General features: G+C 48.5%; 1 protein-coding gene across 1 annotated transcript in view; it reads left to right on the top strand.

Moving 5' to 3' along the window:
- The window catches only part of LOC146009551 (uncharacterized), a 115343-nt gene that overhangs the window by 54799 nt on the left and 42282 nt on the right, over positions 1-18262 (top strand). Inside the window, 4 exon segments of the mRNA XM_083149996.1 lie at positions 7107-7238; positions 13877-14013; positions 17259-17450; positions 18015-18093. Coding sequence (XP_083006122.1) covers positions 7107-7238; positions 13877-14013; positions 17259-17450; positions 18015-18093 — 540 coding nt within the window.

The following is an 18262-nucleotide window of genomic DNA, read 5'->3' on the forward strand; positions in this document are numbered from 1 at the left end:
TCATTACATTATGTATATATGGATTATCATATACTCATCCTAGAACAGAGATCATATCCAGCATAAAATATACATGATACAGGGCACATCACAAATTCTGCTTGGAATATAACTGAAAACTACAACTAAGTGTAAGCAACAGGTTCTACCTTCTAACCACAGAACTGCAGGAAGAGACTGGGCCACACGCTGTATACTATTAATTCCAAGTACGTTAAATACAGGCAAATGTACAAATTTAATGTGTAAAAACACTAACTTATAAGACATACAGGTTCTGTGGTATAATATCAAATACACAGTCACCTGGGCCAAAGTCCTGCCGCTTGGGGATTGGTGTAAGCCGTGCATGTGACCAATCACGTGACCTGACGCCGCAGTCACGTGACCAGCGGCTTGACGTCACACGGAGTAGCAGTATACACCCTCCTGGGGAAGGGCGGAAGTTCCCTCAATAAGACGCCGGACAATAAGCCATACAATTGGCTACAAAAGACCACATGACCTGAAACGATCCAGCAATTGGCTGGACATAGGAATATAGGTTCAAACGTGGATACAATCATTTGGCTTGAGGAAGCTAAACATGCGAAACACGTGTCCTAACCCATGTTAGGCAGGGAGTAGGAAGTTGTAATGCAGGCTAGAGGAATGTCATTGTCATATTTATTGTTTGAGAAATAGTAGGACCATTGTTCTCACAGTGCCTCCACTTTATCAGTCCTATACACATGACGCAATTAAGTGTATATTAGAAGGACAGCCGAGTACCCGGCCACGATAGAGGCATTGATAATGATAAACATTTAATAACTGGGGGTCATCTATATGTGTGCACTAGTGTCATATAAGGTAAATACCAGCAGAGTCAATAGTGTTCTTTAAGGACACATAATCTAGAAAAAATCTGACACTGCGCAATAACCACACAGTTGTTATACACAACGTCTGGGCATTGTGTCAACAGGCACCACTATAGATTGACACAAATTGAGACTCTGGTCCAAAAATGTATTAAGCATCTTACATACAACCACCAGCAGAGGTCATCAGTGCTCTTTCAAAATATATAACAAATCCCACACCATCAAACAATTGTTGCTCTTTATAACTGTCTGGGCACCTTGCCAGCAGTACAGTGTGATTGGACACAAATGTATCAATTACTATATAAATTGTATGTGGTAATAAATCTTCCTTGTTAAACTCCATTAAGGCAATTGCCCAATATTGTGAAGCCTATTTAGGTATAAACAAGGTATCCTTTCTATTTTTTCATCAATAGGACTTGTATAAATAAAGACATTCTCCTAATGCAGGGGTGGGGAACCTTTTTTTGTGCCAAGGGCCGTTTGTATGGGGAAAAAATCCTTTGGGGGCCATATGTAAAAAATAATCTTACAAATTGTCCTGCTGCAGCCGTCCCACGCTCCGGCGGCTGCCGCTGAATAGGACTGACAGTCTCCGGCTGCTGTTGATTAAGAGGAATCTCGTGGGAACTACCGTCCTATCGCGAGAATTCCCCTGTGCTTAACTCCTGGCAAAGCGGGTGGGCGGGCCACTCAGGCCGGCTACGGGGGCCGCATACGGCCCCCGGGCCTGAGGTTCCCCACCCCTGTCCTAATGGGACTTATCCCTTAAAGCAATAACTGCATCCTCCTTCCATACCTGCCTACATGTTTTAAAACCTATATACACAATCTTCATTCTCGTCACTATCTCTTATATATTTGGCTACATCTGTCACTCAAAGTGTGTCTGACCCTCTAACGCTGGGTGGAGTCTCTGACTCACATGACAGAGAACCAGCCCAGTGAGCCCACAGTCATAGGAGGGACACATTGCTCTGCTCCTGCACTTTCCTTTTAATGTATGATTGCCATCACCTATGTTGAAGCACCTTTCCTATCAATTAACCTGTTCAACACAGATGGAGGTAATCATACATTAGGAAGAAAGTCCAGCGGCAGAGCATTGTGTCCCTCCTGGCATGGGTCATGTTGGGAGTAGGGTGGCCAATCCCGGGATCGGGATCGGCGGGATCCCGGGATTTGGCCCCCAAAACGCCGGGATTTCAATCCCGGGATTGGAATATCCAATCCCGGGATTGGAATATCCAATCCCGGGATTTCGGGATTAAACTGCGCATGCGCAGTTTAATGCCGGACAGCGTCTGAGCACTCAGACGCTGCCCGGCTTCTCCCATAACCCGCAGTGCGCAGCGTGACGAGGTCACGCTGCGCAGGGCACAGCCGCACATCCACGGCTGCCCGCCTAGCGCTCCCGGCCAAACGCCCGATCGCCCACCCACCCAGCGCTGACGCCCGCCCGCTCGCTCACCGGCACCCAGCGCTGACGCCCGCTCGCCCGCCCACCCACCCAGCGCTGACGCCCGCCCACCCACCGCTGACGCCCGCCCGCTCACCGGCACCCAGCGCTCCCTGACAACCGCCCACCCACCCAGCGCTCGGGCGCCCATGGTGTTTTTTATTATTAGGGAAGCCAATCCCGGGATCCCGGGAATCCCGGGATTGAGCATTTTTCAATCCCGGGATTGAAAAAATGCCCCGGGATTGGCATCCCTAGTTGGGAGGTATGCACAGTGCCAGACACCCTCTGCCTCCCCATGTTACCCAGCAAAGACACAGCTACTCACCAGACACACCAGGTGAGCGCCCCCCCCCCCCCGCGCGATTCGGGCGGCCCCTCCCATGATTCACACGCTCCCACGAACCCCCCCTACCGCAATTCGCGGCACCCCCCCCTCCCCCGATTTGCGGCAACCCCAGCCCCCACGACCCCCCCTCCGGCAATTCACTGCAACCCCCCGCACCCATCCCACCCCCCTCCTGTGATTCGCGGCAAACCCCCCGGCCCCGTGACCCCCCCTCCCGCGATTCGCTGCAACCCCCCGCGCCCACCCCTCCCGCAATTCGCAGCACCCACCCCCGCGACCCCCCCTCCCCCAATTCATGGCACACACCCCCCCACCCCCTCCCATGGACACCCCCCCCCCCAGCCGCCACGATTCACAGCAACCCCAGGATCAAATGGCTCATGCAAAACACTGACACGGCTATGGTCGACGATGAAAAAGGTTGACCTGAGTTTTTGAAGATTTATTTTTCATTTTAAGAATGTTTTCATATTCATTCTCATTTGTTGACATGGTCACCAATGAAGTGCCACACTTATGTCAACATTTAATGTGTTGACCTTTCTGTGTTGATTTTTTCTTGTGGCGATTTGCACCCCAGCGACCCCCTCCCATGATTCGCGGTACCCCCCTCCCGCGATTCGCGTCAACCACCCCCCACGACCCTCCCTCCCGCAATTCGCGGCACCCCCTTATGTCAACATTTACATGTGTAGACCTTTCTGTGTTGATTTTTTCTTGTGGCAATTTTTTTCCAGTGACAACTATGTGCACGTCAACCTAGACATCATCAACCAATTCTTTGTATAATATATAACACCTGTTCTGTTTTACTGTAGGTGCTTTAAGTCAGATCTTTTACTGCTACTATTACTGTTTATGTAAATGCATTCTGAATGACCGCAACATCCTACCATCCTTCTACAAGAATATATAACCAACTAGGTTGATTCATCGCGCCCCGTGCCCCCCCTCCCGCAAATCGCGGACCCCCCGCGCACCCCCCCCTCCCGCGATTCACGCCCCCTCCCACGATTCACGTCATCCCCCCCCCCTTGCGCGATTCATGCCCCCTCCCACGCTTTGCGGACCCCCGCCCCCTCCCTCCCTTGATTCACAGCACCCCCCGCGCCCCTCCCGCAATTCACGGCACCCCTAAGCCCCTCTTTAGTCCCCCGTATACTCACACACCCCTATCACTACCCAGCTTCCTGCTCTCCTGAACTGTAACTTCCATCACTGGGGAGTCGCTGACGCTGTTTTACCCACATGCCCCTATCATGCCTCATAGCCCAGCCTCCTGCTCTCATGCACCCTAACTCCCACCCAGTAGGAGGAGACACTGACTCAGGGCCACCATCCTGTACTGCCACGCTGGACCCTCACCCACTGGCAGAAGCTGCACAGTATCTCCCACCCTCCTCTTTAGTCCCCCTTATGCCCACACACCCCTATCACTACCCAGCCTCCTGTTTTCCTGTGTCGTGACCTCCGCCAGTGGGGAGCCGCTGACTCAAAAACACCCTACTATTGCACACACACACACCTAAACAACATGCACACACAGCCCCCCCACACCCACAAATGTCACTGTACCATCCACACTATCAATGTACATCTTTCTCTGTAACCGCTTTTTATTTAAACAAAACACTACACACCCCCTTCCACATCATATGCTCTCTATTTAACACATTTCACCTATAGCTGAAGTTGCAATACAGGCATCTTTCATACAATTCTAACCATCTTTCTCATATACAAATGTTCACAAATTAAGGGGGCGCAGCCCCTTACGACGGTGTGAAGAGCGCCCGTAGGGCGCGATGAATCACCTAATATATATATATATATGACACAGGAACACCCGGCACTCGACTTGTTAGAAGTATAACTTGCTGCGGTGCCATCCAAAAGAACTCCACAGAATCCTATAGTATATCAGCAGGATGAAGGCGGCACTCACACAGTCTCTTTGGTTAAGTAAAAGTCCTTTATTTAGCGGTCCTACGCCGTTACGGAGTCACCTCCGTCATCAGGGACACAAAGCATATACATATACACAGGCAATAAATACCTAACAATACAACATTAACCCGCCCCCTATGCCCCACCCGATTGGCTGATCCCACAACCTCCCAGGTACGAAGCGCGCCACACACACCTGTTAGCACAAGTCCACATCAGACGCAGGACACCCGGAACACAGCGAGGCAGCGCACAAGCCTCTCACACTGACCTGCGCTTCCGCCCACGTGACCGGACCATCCCACCATCAGATTGGCTTGACAGGCTGCGCGTCATCACCCCCGCACCAGGAAGCCGGAGCCTCAGACCAAAACGGTTTCTATGGAAACATAACAATAATAAAATATCATAAAAAACATGTTTAAAAGCATCTAAAATGATTTGAAAGGAAAGCACAGCATCACAGTAACGCAATGATCTCTAGTAATGTAATTTGGTATCCAAAATTGGATTATACCTTCATATCAATAAATACATAATACGATCACTGAAAACAAGCAATTGTAACGATGCCCCAAAGCAACAATAAGGCATATAATATGGTATGACAAATAATCTTATAACAAATTGTCAATTTTAGCTATGCTGGTACAATAAACAACATACATGTACAGGAAAAACTAGAAAATAAGCTAAAAGATGTTTAATTAAAGAGACCTATGTAACATCCCGGAGAGTCAAAGAAAACACTGGAGCCCCAGCGTTTCATTTAGGCCCCCCGGGGACATAGTTCCTAATGCAAAAATCCAACGACTCTCTTTTTGAAGTAAGATCTTATTCCTATTCCCCCCTCTAACTAGTGGTGGAACATGATCTATGATCATAGTACGAATACTTGCAACGTTGTGTTTAAAAATCGAACAATGACGGGCGACAGGCTGATCACTGTGGCCACTAGACAGGGCTTGTTGAATGGCTGACCTATGTTGGGCCATGCGCTCTTTAAAAGAGCGTTGGGTCTTCCCAACATAGGTCAGTCCACAAGGGCAGGTCAAAGTGTAAATAATATAGATAGAAGAACATGTCAGGGGAAATTTAATAAAGATTATATTCCCTTTGTGCAGATGGGTAAAAAAACTCCCCGCTGACATGGACCTGCACGTAGTGCAGCCCAAGCACCTGAAGCAACCATTTTTCCTGGAGAGAAAATTCTGGACAGGGGGGGCCTTGTCCCAACCAGTGATGTCATATTTAACCACCCTATCTTTAATACTCCGACCCCTGGTGTAACTGGGGAGTATTTTAGACTTCTGTAAAAGGGGTAAATCACTGTCAGAAGACACCAACGGCCATACATTTTTAACCCTCCTAGTTTTCATCTCAGAACCGATGGTATAACGATTAACCCAAGGTACCCGTTATAACAAATGCTAACAGCCAGAAACCTGCCTAGTGTCCCGCTTTACCAGGCTGGCCTATTGATAATTGAGTAATTACTTTTTCCCAATGCCCCGTATACTGTTTTTCCACTCCCTTATCCTCAGACTTATAGGGTGAGATTTAATAGGATGAGAGATTCAGAAAGTGAGAGATTTGGGAAGAAGTCTCCAGTTTTTTTTAAAGCGGCGATCATTTACACTTCAAACTCAAACTGGTTTTGCAGTGTAAATGATTGCCGCTTTAAAAAAAACTGGAGATTTCTTCCCAAATCTCTCACTTTATGAATCTCTCAACCTATTAAATCTAACCCATAGTGTGGGGTCAGAATAAATCTGCCCTCCTGGAGGTTGGGAGGGAGAACATTAACCCGGTAAGCCGAGGAGCAGACAACAATGCAGCATTGCTAATAAGTAATAACTGCAGGCAATGTTTATCAGAAGCACTGCCAATCAGAACACTGCCAGGTGTCCCGCTTTACAAGGCAGCCCCTTGATCCTTAAGATTTGGGTAGATCTTACCAGTCTCCCTATGCAGTGCTTTTTCACATGCCGCTGTATGCTGTTGAACCAGACACCTTATTCACTGGGCCCCTGCCACTTATCACAGCATGCCTGTCACCAAAAGCTCTGGCTCCACACCACTCTGTTTCAGCCAGGGGCTACCAAGGTCTTCCCAGGAGATGGGGAGGTACACACCTCTCAGCGGGAGACTGCAGCTGCTATTGTAGCCTCAAGCTCCAATGTCCGTGTGTCTCAAACGCCGGCTCCAAATCCCATGTGGAGGGGCCCACTCCCCTCTCCGACTCCCTGCTCCGATTCGCTCCCCCCCCCCCAACTGCTGTGTTCCACTGGCAGTCCATGCCTTGCTGCAGCCATGCTGAGACACCAGTCACAGACCAGATCTGCATCCCGGAATCCTGGGGAAGCCGCTTCACCCTCTCTCCCCGTGCAGACGGATCTCCTGCACACACACACGCCGGAGAGTCCAAGAGCTCCCGCCCTACACCTGCATCTCCATGATCACGCCCCCTCTCGCTGCCCAGATCTGAGGAATAGAAATGGTTTACAGCAGGGGCTCGGGGTTCTTCTCTTGCGTGGTACCATTAGCTTCAGCAGCAGAGACACAGCCAGGACAGCTGTCCTGGTTGCACGGTTAGTGTGCCGGCCGGAGCCGGGTGACTTTCCGGTGTCCCCTACTGGCAGGAGTAGTGGACTCACACAGACCTACATCAGTTATGCAGCCCACACACGCACCGATTCCAGCATGCGTTGTGGGCTTAACTAGCACACACAGCATCGTATGCCTTGTGCATGTGATGTGCATGCGATGCGATGCTGTGCTAGAAAAAGCTGGTACAAAAAGTATGTGCAGCACATACTTTTTGTACTGTGCGATGAGGTGCCGCGGGAGCGCGCACCCCATCGCATAGCATCGCACCGCCGGCATCGGTGCGTGTGTGGGCTGCATAAGACATATCATCGTCCCATCCGGCAGGAGGATCCCAGCACTCATACTCCAGGAGGTGATTACTGACTGTCTATGGGGGAAGGTTTCCTTTGTCTGATTCTTACAGTAGTTCTAGTCCTAACTGTGTGCAGTGTAATGTTACCCTTATATGGGGTTATCAGTGGTTAGTGTGTTATATATGTAACTAGTGTGTATGAAAATAAAGGTGCAGCTGTACCGTGCGATCGTGTCCTTACTGTGTGAGTGCCGGACCCACAGAGACACCGGGGCGCTGCGCATCGCTGTAACCGCGGACTGTCTCATGGCGGTGATGAGCGATAGGTGAAAATAAAGCACATATGACCCGATGTTCTCACAATCGATACTAAATATTGTGACAGCTGTGTATATGATTAATGTAAATACCAAGCAGCGTGGATTTAGTTGCAGATAGTATACACCAAGGTATATTACCATCACTGAGTATTGGGGGGGGGGGGGTCAATGAAAGCCCCAGTGCTAAATTCCCTTATATTACATGTAGAACCCACACGGTTTTGAATTTATAGTTATTGCAGTTTGGAATCTTGGGATAAAACTGCAGAGAATCAGCCGCTGCTCAATAAATCTTTCCCACAGTATAATAGCATGTGATAATGTTATTACCCCACAGACATACATGTAATGTGAGTAATCCTAAGTATTACTGGAACACATCACTGAGGTGCGGAACGTATTGCAGCCATTATTCTATTAGATATTGGTATCACAGTAATAGCAGACCACATGTGTGTTATACAGCTTCCAAACTAATATACCGTCCAAAGTATTCACTTTTTCCACATCTTGTTATGTTCCAGCCATATTCCAAAATGGAATGAATTAAATTTTACCCTCAAAATTTACACGCACTACCCCATAATGGCAACATGGAAAAAGGTTTATGGAGATTTTTGGTAATTTGTTAAAAAAATGAAGAAATCACATGTACATAAGTATTCACAGCCTTTGCCATGAAGCTCAAATTGATCTCAGGTGCATCCTGTTTCCACTGATCATCCTTGAGATGTTCCTACAGCTTCATCGGAGTCCACTTGTGGTAAATTCAGGTGATTGGACAGGATTTGGAAAGGCGCACACCTGTCTATATAAGGTCCCACACTTCACAGTGCACCTCCAAGCATGAAGTCAAAGGAATTGTCTGTAGACCTCTGAGACAGGACTGTGACGAGGCACAAATCTGGGGAAGGGAACTGAAAATATCTGCTGCTTTGAAGGTCCCAATGAGCACAGTGGCCTCCATTATCCGTAAATGGAAGATCGGAAACAACAAGACTCTTCCTAGAGCTGGCTGGTCGTCTAAACTGAGCATTCGGGGGAGAAGGGCTCTAGGCAAGCTGACCAAGAACCCAATGAGCTACAGCAGCAGTTCTCAAACTGTGGGTCCTGACCAGTGTTCCTCTAAGCTGTGCACGCGTGCGCGCGCACACAACTCGACGAGCGTGCGCACAGACATTACAGCAGAGCGCACAAAGCAGCAGTGGTCCCTTTTTGCAGTTGTGGACTCAATTAATGTGTGTTTCACCCATTAACTACATTGTGTGCTGTGTTTTGAATGTTTAAATGTTTAATATCATTTTGAAGCAAAGTTAACACAAATGCTGAACGTAATTCTCCAGTTATATATGTGACGCACAAAAAATAAAATTTCCTTCCAAAGTTGCACAGCCAAAATCTTTTGCAGCACACAGCCTTCGTAAAATTAGAGGGAACATTGGTCCTGACAACAAAGTGGGTCCCAACCTTCTCAGCATGGGGTCACGACTCCATGTTGTTGACCATCAGGCTGATGACTTTTCTAATCTCAGTCAGTGATTGAAGGAGTCTAAATATCTGCTGAATTGTCTGTTATTTTAGACTCCTCACGTCATTTTCTTTCTCCACAATGCCGCCATGCATTTGCTGTCTGCTGACTACACATATAATGTGATGACCTTCTGCAGTAACTTGCTGGGGTCCTGTAATTATTATTTTGTCTGATGGGTCCCAGAGTAAAATAGTTTGAGGACCACGGAGCTACAGCAATCCTCTGTGGAGAGAGAAGAACCTTCCAGAAGGACAACCATCTCTGCAGCAATCCACCAATCAGGCCTGTATGGTAGAGTGGCCAGACAGAAGCCACATGGCAGCCCCGCTGGAGATTTCCATGAATAGTATAGAAGGAAAGATGAATGCAGCAATGTACGGAGATATCCTGGATGTAAACTTTCTCCAGCACGCTCTTGACCTCAGACTGGGGCAATGGTTCTTTCAGCAGGACAACGACCCTAAGCACACAGACAAGATATCAAAGGAGTGGCTTCAGGACACCTCTGTGAATGTTCCTGAGTGGCCCAGACTTGAATCCAATTTAACATCTCTGGAGAGATCTGAAATTGGCTGTGTACCGACACTTCCCATACAACCTGATGGAGCTTGGGAGGTGCTGCAAAGAGCAATGGGCAAAACTGCCCAAAGAAAGGTGCCAAGCTTGTGGCATCATATTCAAAAAGACGTGAGGCTGTAATTGCTGTCAAAGGTGCGGAGTGAAGGCTGTGAATACTTATGTACATGTGATTTCTTAGCTTTTTATATTGAATAAATTATCAAAAATCTCCAATAATGTTATCGTTTTGTTTGTAGAATCTTGAAGGAAAAAATTAATTTATTCCATTTTAAAATACGGCTGTAACATAACAAAATGTGGAAAAAGTGAAGCGCTGTGAAATCCCTACATTGGGCTGGTGATACAGATGGAGCGCAGCTCATTCAGCCTGGTGCTGTGATAGAATCGCCAGCCCCCACTATCCTCCGGAAAGGGGGGCTTGCACGCCCCGTTCCGACTGAGCTCTCTGCCGCTCCACGCTGCCTCCCTGGACCCCCCCTAACCCTGACTGTCTCCCTGAAGAGGAGACAGGCAGGGATTCCGCCAAACGGCGGGGACGCGCCTCCCCGTCAGATGGAGCGACTCTCGCCAGCGCAGGGAATTGGCTCCATCTGTATAGTGGCACATGTAGAGATAGGCACATATGCATTCTGGTCATTTTCTTACCACGTGTGCATTACACATAGGTGTATCAGTGCTGACTGAGTGTACGCCTCCTCACGCTATAGGGGCGGAGGGTCCTGCAGATGTGGCCAGAGGGTAATCTGTGTCTATTACAGGGCTGATTACTTGCAGCTTCCCCACACTTGGTGCAAATTACTAACATGTAATAGAGGAGGCCACATCTGATTGGCTGACTGACTGCATCTATCATTTATTTATTAACAGTTTCTTATACAGCGCAGCATATTCCTTTGAGCTTTACAAAGGAGACAGTGATACAACAAACAGAGTATTTACAGATGCTGATATTCCAGTTCTATTGCTGCTGTGATTTATTCCCATGGTTACAGTGACATGAGCGATCAGTGTGCAAGAAGACTCCATGGGTGACATTTAATGGGATGAGATTTTTAGTCCCATTCCAAACTTGCACATTATCGCATTTTTTAAAATCGCATTTTTTGACGAGAATTTGCATATTACCGGGCAAAAAAGTGCGATAATGTGCGATTTTTAGTCATGAAAATGTGCGATTTTGTGTTAAAAAAGAAAATTAAAAAAAGGCGTGGGGTCCCCCCTCTTGAGCATAACCAGCCCAGGGCTCATTGAGCCGGACCTGGTTCCAAATATACAGGGGACAAAAGCCCCCTATCTTGACCCCGTAGGTAGGTCTGCATCCATCCGCCCTGCTGGTCCTGAAGAAATCCAGGGGGTACCTGTGGAAGGAAATGATACTTACAAGGCTCCTCCGGCGTAGATCGGTCCGCTTCGTTCCAAGTAGCATCCAGGTACGAAGAAAAAATAACAAACCAAAATCAGAAGCCGCACGTTGCGTTTGTTTACATTGTGTGGCTCCTCCTCCTAAATACCGCTATTGGTCGACTAGCGACTCTACTCAGGGAGGGGGGGGCATTAGTTTTGCCTAGGATGCCAAGAAGCTGACTCTGACACCTGGTATTATACTGCAGCCTGTGTGAGTAGAACAGCAGCTCCCCTGTAAGTGCCCTTATGGCTCACACCCAGCAATCACTACTATGCTGTTACTAGCAGTATAATACCTGGGGTCACCTGGTGCCAGCTGCAGCACTCTCCCTCCTGCCTGCCATGCACACCAGGAAGGGACGTTTCCCTGGTAACACAGCTCCTCCCACTCTGCCAACACAGGAAATACACTTTGGCTACAGCCGCGGAGGAGTCTGGGAGCTGAGCACAGCCCACAACAAAATGGCCGCCGCTGTATGAGGACACACAATGAGACATCACTACAGGACTGATAGAAGCGGCATTGATAGAATGCATAGAGCGAGAGTTCTGTGAGGTGCGGTCACCGGTAGCTGATAGATTCCGTGCTGTAAATACGACGCCTAGTAAGTCTCCATAAAGTATGTCCCCTGTGTGAGGGAGCGGCGGCCATTTTCCCGAAGACCAATCCCCGTGTCAGTGGCGGCAGAATCTCGGCTCCCTGCTGGCGCAGCGCTGCTGATCCTACCTGAGGCCTCTCACTTCCAGCAGCCACGGTGATTAAGTTACGGGGGACCGAGAGAAGACATTGCTGTATCTGGCAGCAGGTGATGGTATTGTGCTGTCCTGGTGTTATTATACAGGGGGAGCAGTATGTGGTGCCCTGTTATACAGGGGGAGTGGCCTGTGGTGTCCTGTTATACAGGGGGAGCGACCAGCGGCGTCCTGTTATACAGGGGGAGCGGCCTGTGGTGTCCTGTTATACAGGGGGAGTGACCAGCGGCGTCCTGTTATATAGGGGGAGTGGCCTGTGGTGTCCTGTTATACAGGGGGAGCGGCCTGTGGTGTCCTGTTATATAGGGGGAGCGACCAGCGGCGTCCTGTTATATAGGGGGAGTGGCCTGTGGCGTCCTGTTATATAGGGGGAGTGGCCTGTGGCGTCCTGTTCCGAGGGGGAAGCGGCCTGCGGCGTCCTGTTATACAGGGGGAGCAGTCTGCGGCATGTTACACAGAAAGGGAGCAGCCTGTGGATATCTGTTACAGGGGGTGAGCGGCCTGCAGTTGCCTGTTACATGGGTGGAGCGGCCTGCTACACAGGGGGGTAGCGGCCTATTACACAGGATGGGGGGGCACACACAGCCTGTGGTGGCCTGTTATTCAGAGGGGGGGGGGGCGGTCTGTGGTGTCCTGTTTATGCAGTTGGAGTGGCCTTTGGTGTGAGTGGCCTCTGGTGTCCTGTTTATACAGGGGGAGTGACTTGTAGCATCCTGTTTATACAGGGGGAGTGGCCTGTAACATCCTGTTTATACAGGGGGGGGGGTGGCCTGTGGTGTCCTGTTACAAATATTAAATGGGGAGCAGCCTCTGGTGTGGTGTTTATACAGTGGGAGAGCCTTGTAGTGTCCTTTTTATACAGGTGGAGCGGCCTGTGGCATCCTGTTAATGCAGGGGGAGCGGGCTGTGGCGTCCTATTTATGCAGATGGAGTGGTCTGTGGCGTCCTGTTACAAATGATATACAGGGGATCGGCCTGTTGTGTAATGTTACAAATATTATACAGGGGGAGCAGCCTCTGGTGTGGTGTTATTATTTTGTAGTTGAGCAGCCTCTGCTTTGTATTTTATTATTATTATTATTATTATTATCAGGGAGCAGCTTTTGTTGTCCTGTTACAAAACTTTAATTAATTAGATATAAAAAAATTTTCAGGGTTTTTAGTCTCTGATATCTTCTTAGTAGTAGTATGATGATTATACAGGGCGAGCAGCCTTTGGTGCCCCATTACAATGACTTTGAGATAACCATGTAGTACAATGAACGTTGTAGTGGTATACTATAGCGCTTATACTATACATGCACCCATTGTTCTCTGTATGATGTATATTTATATGTGGAAACATTAGAGGCAGCTGCTGTTGTGCCTCTGTGTGGATTTCTCTTATGGTGGCCATACACTACTGGGATGTATCGCAACAGTGTATGGCCATGCAAACCCCTCCGAGCCACCTGGGACCTGAATGCGATGCATCACATACTGTCCTTTCACATACAATGTATCCCATGCGACCCCATTCCCAGCCACCAGGATGAGGGCCGAGTCAGCTGGTGGGCAGCAGGTCCGACCTCCTGCTCAGGTCCGATGTGAATTGGACCCAAGGTGGACATCAAACACATCCGATTTCTCGGCAGGTTCCATAGGGATCGGGTGAAATTGGCCCAAATCGGACTAGTGTATGGGCACCTTTACCTAATATGTTACATGTGTACTGTGTGGTGTTTATTGTAATTATATTTACACCTAGACAACGGAGCAGTGAGGAAACGGAGTGTTTACTAGACATCACGTGAGGATGAGACACGTCACTGATTCCCCGAGGATGGACAAGGACCAGAGTCACATGACTGAGAGGATTCTAAATCTCACCCTGGAGATCATCTACCTGCTGACTGGGGAGGTGAGGGGATCTGGGAGCGTCACTGTGACATCACTTATATCTATAGTAATAATACAGGGACGTGACTGGGGAGGTGAGGGGATCTGGGAGCGTCACTGTGACATCACTTATATCTATAGTAATAATACAGGGACGTGACTGGGGAGGTGAGGGGATCTGGGAGCATCACTTATATCTATAGTAATAATACAGGGACGTGACTGGGGAGGTGAGGGGATCTGGGAGCGTCACTGTGACATCACTTATATCTATAGTAATAATACAGGGACGTGACTGGGGAGGTGAGGGGATCTGGGAGCGTCACTGTGACATCACTTATATCTATAGTAATAATACAGGGACGTGACTGGGGAGGTGAGGGGATCTGGCAGTGTCACTGTGACATCACTTATATCTATAGTAATAATACAGGGACGTGACTGGGGAGGTGAGGGGACCTGGGAGTGTCACTGTGACATCACTTATATCTATAGTAATAATACAGGGACGTGACTTGGGAGGTGAGGGGATCTGGGAGTGTCACTGTGACATCACTTATATCTATAGTAATAATACAGGGACCTGACTGGGGAGGTGAGGGAATCTGGGAGTGTCACTGTGACATCACTTATATCTATAGTAATAATACAGGGACGTGACTGGGGAGGTGAGGGGATCTGGGAGTGTCACTGTGACATCACTTATATCTATAGTAATAATACAGGGATGTGACTGGGGAGGTGAGGGGATCTGGGAGTGTCACTGTGACATCACTTATATCTATAGTAATAATACAGGGATGTGACTGGGGAGGTGAGGGGATCTGGGAGCGTCACTGTCACATCACCTATATCTACAGTAATAATACAGGGACGTGACTGGGGAGGTGAGGGGATCTGGGGGGTGTCACTGTGACATCACTTATATCTATAGTAATAATACAGGGATGTGACTGGGGAGGTGAGGGGATCTGGGAGTGTCACTGTGACATCACTTATATCTACAGTAATAATACGGGGACATGACTGTGGAGGTGAGGGGATCTGGGAGTGTCACTGTGACATCACTTATATCTATAGTTATAATACAGGGACGTGACTGGGGAGGTGAGGGGATCTGGGAGCGTCACTGTGACATCACTTATATCTATAGTAATAATACAGGGACGTGACTGGGGAGGTGAGGGGATCTGGGAGCGTCACTGTGACATCACTTATATCTATAGTAATAATACCGGGACGTGACTGGGGAGGTGAGGGGATCTGGGAGCGTCACTGTGATGTCACTTATATCTATAGTAATAATACAGGGACGTGACTGGGGAGGTGAGGGGATCTGGGAGCATCACTGTGACGTCACTTATCTATAGTAATAATACAGGGACGTGACTGGGGAGGTGAGGGGGTCTGGGAGCGTCACTGTGACATCACTTATATCTATAGTAATAATACAGGGACGTGACTGGGGAGGTGAGGGGATCTGGGAGCGTCACTGTGACATCATGTATATCTATAGTAATAATACCGGGAGGTGAGGGGATCTGGGAGGGTCATTGTGACATCACTTATAGCTATAGTAATAATACAGGGACGTGACTAGGGAGGTGAGGGGATCTGGGAGCGTCACTGTGACATCACATATCTATAGTAATAATACAGGGACGTGACTGGGGAGGTGAGGGGATCTGGGAGTGTCACTGTGACATCACTTATATCTATAGTAATAATACAGGGACGTGACTGGGGAGGTGAGGGGATCTGGAAGCGACACTGTGACATCACTTATATCTATAGTAATAATACAGGGACGTGACTGGGGAGGTGAGGGGATCTGGGAGCGTCACTGTGACATCACTTATATCTATAGTAATAATACAGGGACATGACTGGGGAGGTGAGGGGATCTGGGAGCGTCACTGTGACATCACTTATATCTATAGTAATAATACAGGGACGTGACTGGGGAGGTGAGGGGATCTGGGAGCGTCACTGTGACATCACTTATATCTATAGTAATAATACAGGGACGTGACTGGGGAGGTGAGGGGATCTGGGAGCGTCACTGTGACATCACTTATATCTATAGTAATAATACAGGGACGTGACTGGGGAGGTGAGGGGATCTGGGAGCGTCACTGTGACGTCACTTATCTATAGTAATAATACAGGGAGGAGACTGGGGAGGTGGGGGGATCTGGGGGCATCACTATGACATCACTTATATCTATAGAAATAATACAGAGACGTGACTGGTGAGGTGAGGGGATCTGGGAGAGTCACTGTGACATCACTTATATCTATAGTAATAATACAGGGACGTGACTGGGGAGGTGAGGGGATCTGGGAGTGTCACTGTGACATCACTTATATCTATAGTATTAATACAGGGACGTGACTGGGGAGGTGAGGGGATCTGGGAGTGTCACTGTGACATCACTTATATCTATAGTATTAATACAGGGACGTGACTGGGGAGGTGAGGGGATCTGGGAGCGTCACTGTGACATCACTTATATCTATAGTAATAATACGGGGACGTGACTGGGGAGGTGAGGGGATCTGGGAGCGTCACTGTGACATCACTTATATCTATAGTAATAATACAGGGACGTGACTGGGGAGGTGAGGGGATCTGGGAGCGTCACTGTGACATCACTTATATCTATAGTAATAATACAGGGACGTGACTGGGGAGGTGAGGGGATCTGGGAGCGTCACTGTGACGTCACTTATCTATAGTAATAATACAGGGAGGAGACTGGGGAGGTGGGGGGATCTGGGGGCATCACTATGACATCACTTATATCTATAGAAATAATACAGGGACGTGACTGGTGAGGTGAGGGGATCTGGGAGAGTCACTGTGACATCACTTATATCTATAGTAATAATACAGGGACGTGACTGGTGAGGTGAGGGGATCTGGGAGAGTCACTGTGACATCACTTATATCTATAGTAATAATACAGGGACGTGACTGGGGAGGTGAGGGGATCTGGGAGTGTCACTGTGACATCACTTATATCTATAGTATTAATACAGGGACGTGACTGGGGAGGTGAGGGGATCTGGGAGTGTCACTGTGACATCACTTATATCTATAGTAATAATACAGGGACGTGACTGAGGAGGTGATTGGATCTGGGAGTGTCACTGATCTATTAATACTACAGTGACCTGACTAGTGGATCTTGGAGGTGACATCACATAGCAATAAGAGAGGGTACTGGGAGTGTATGCAGTAATAGTGTATTTTCCAATACACAGGGTTACATAGTAGTGAAGAAGACATCCAGTGACCACGAGACACAGAGTTGCCATCCCTGTGTGTCAGGAGAAATGAGCAGGACCCAGAGCCCTATAATGGTGCCTCCACCTCACTCACTGATACATGGGAGAGACAAGGAGCAGAAGATCCTGGAACTCACCGACAAGATCATCCAGCTGCTGACCGGAGAGGTGACTGCTGGGAATGGGACATTATACAGTAACACCGGGGGATGTGACCGGAGAGGTTACTGCTGGGAATGGGACATTATACAGTAACACCGGGGGATGTGACCGGGGAGGTGACTGCTGGAAATGGGACATTATACAGTAACACTGAGGGATGTGACCGGAGAGGTGACTGCTGGGAATGGGGCAGTATACAGTAACACCAGGGGGTGTGACCGGAGAGGTGACTGCTGGGAATGGGGCAATATACAGTAACACTGAGGGATGTGACCGGAGAGGTGGCTGCTGGGAATGGGGCATTATACAGTAACACTGAGGGATGTGACCGGAGAGGTGATTGCTGGGAATGGGGCATTATACAGTAACACTGAGGGATGTGACCGGAGAGGTGACTGCTGGGAATGGGGCATTATACAGTAACTTCGGGGGATGTGACCAGAGAGGAGACTGCTGGGAATGGGACATTATACAGTAACACCGGGGGATGTGTCTGGGTGATGACTGTATCACTGTGTGTGTCAGTTTCCTAGAAGGTGTCAGGATGTCACTGTCTGTCTCTCCATGCAGGAGGAGGAGTATATAGAGGAACACAAGGGTCTGTGCAGGAATGTTACGATGGAGAATCACCGGCCCCTCACATCACTGGGTAAGAGGAGACTTCATGTTATTGTACAGGGGAGAGCAGGTATTGGGGTCCCCTATACACATAATCTGCTAATCCACATGTACAATATATTTAGTCACTGTGTGTCTCCTACAGATGGGCCCAGTAACAGAGATACCCCAGAGAGATGTCCCCATCTTCTGTATTCCCA

The sequence above is a fragment of the Crinia signifera genome, chromosome 6 (genome assembly GCF_055691185.1).
Source record: "Crinia signifera chromosome 6, ASM5569118v1, whole genome shotgun sequence".
Taxonomy (NCBI): domain Eukaryota; kingdom Metazoa; phylum Chordata; class Amphibia; order Anura; family Myobatrachidae; genus Crinia; species Crinia signifera.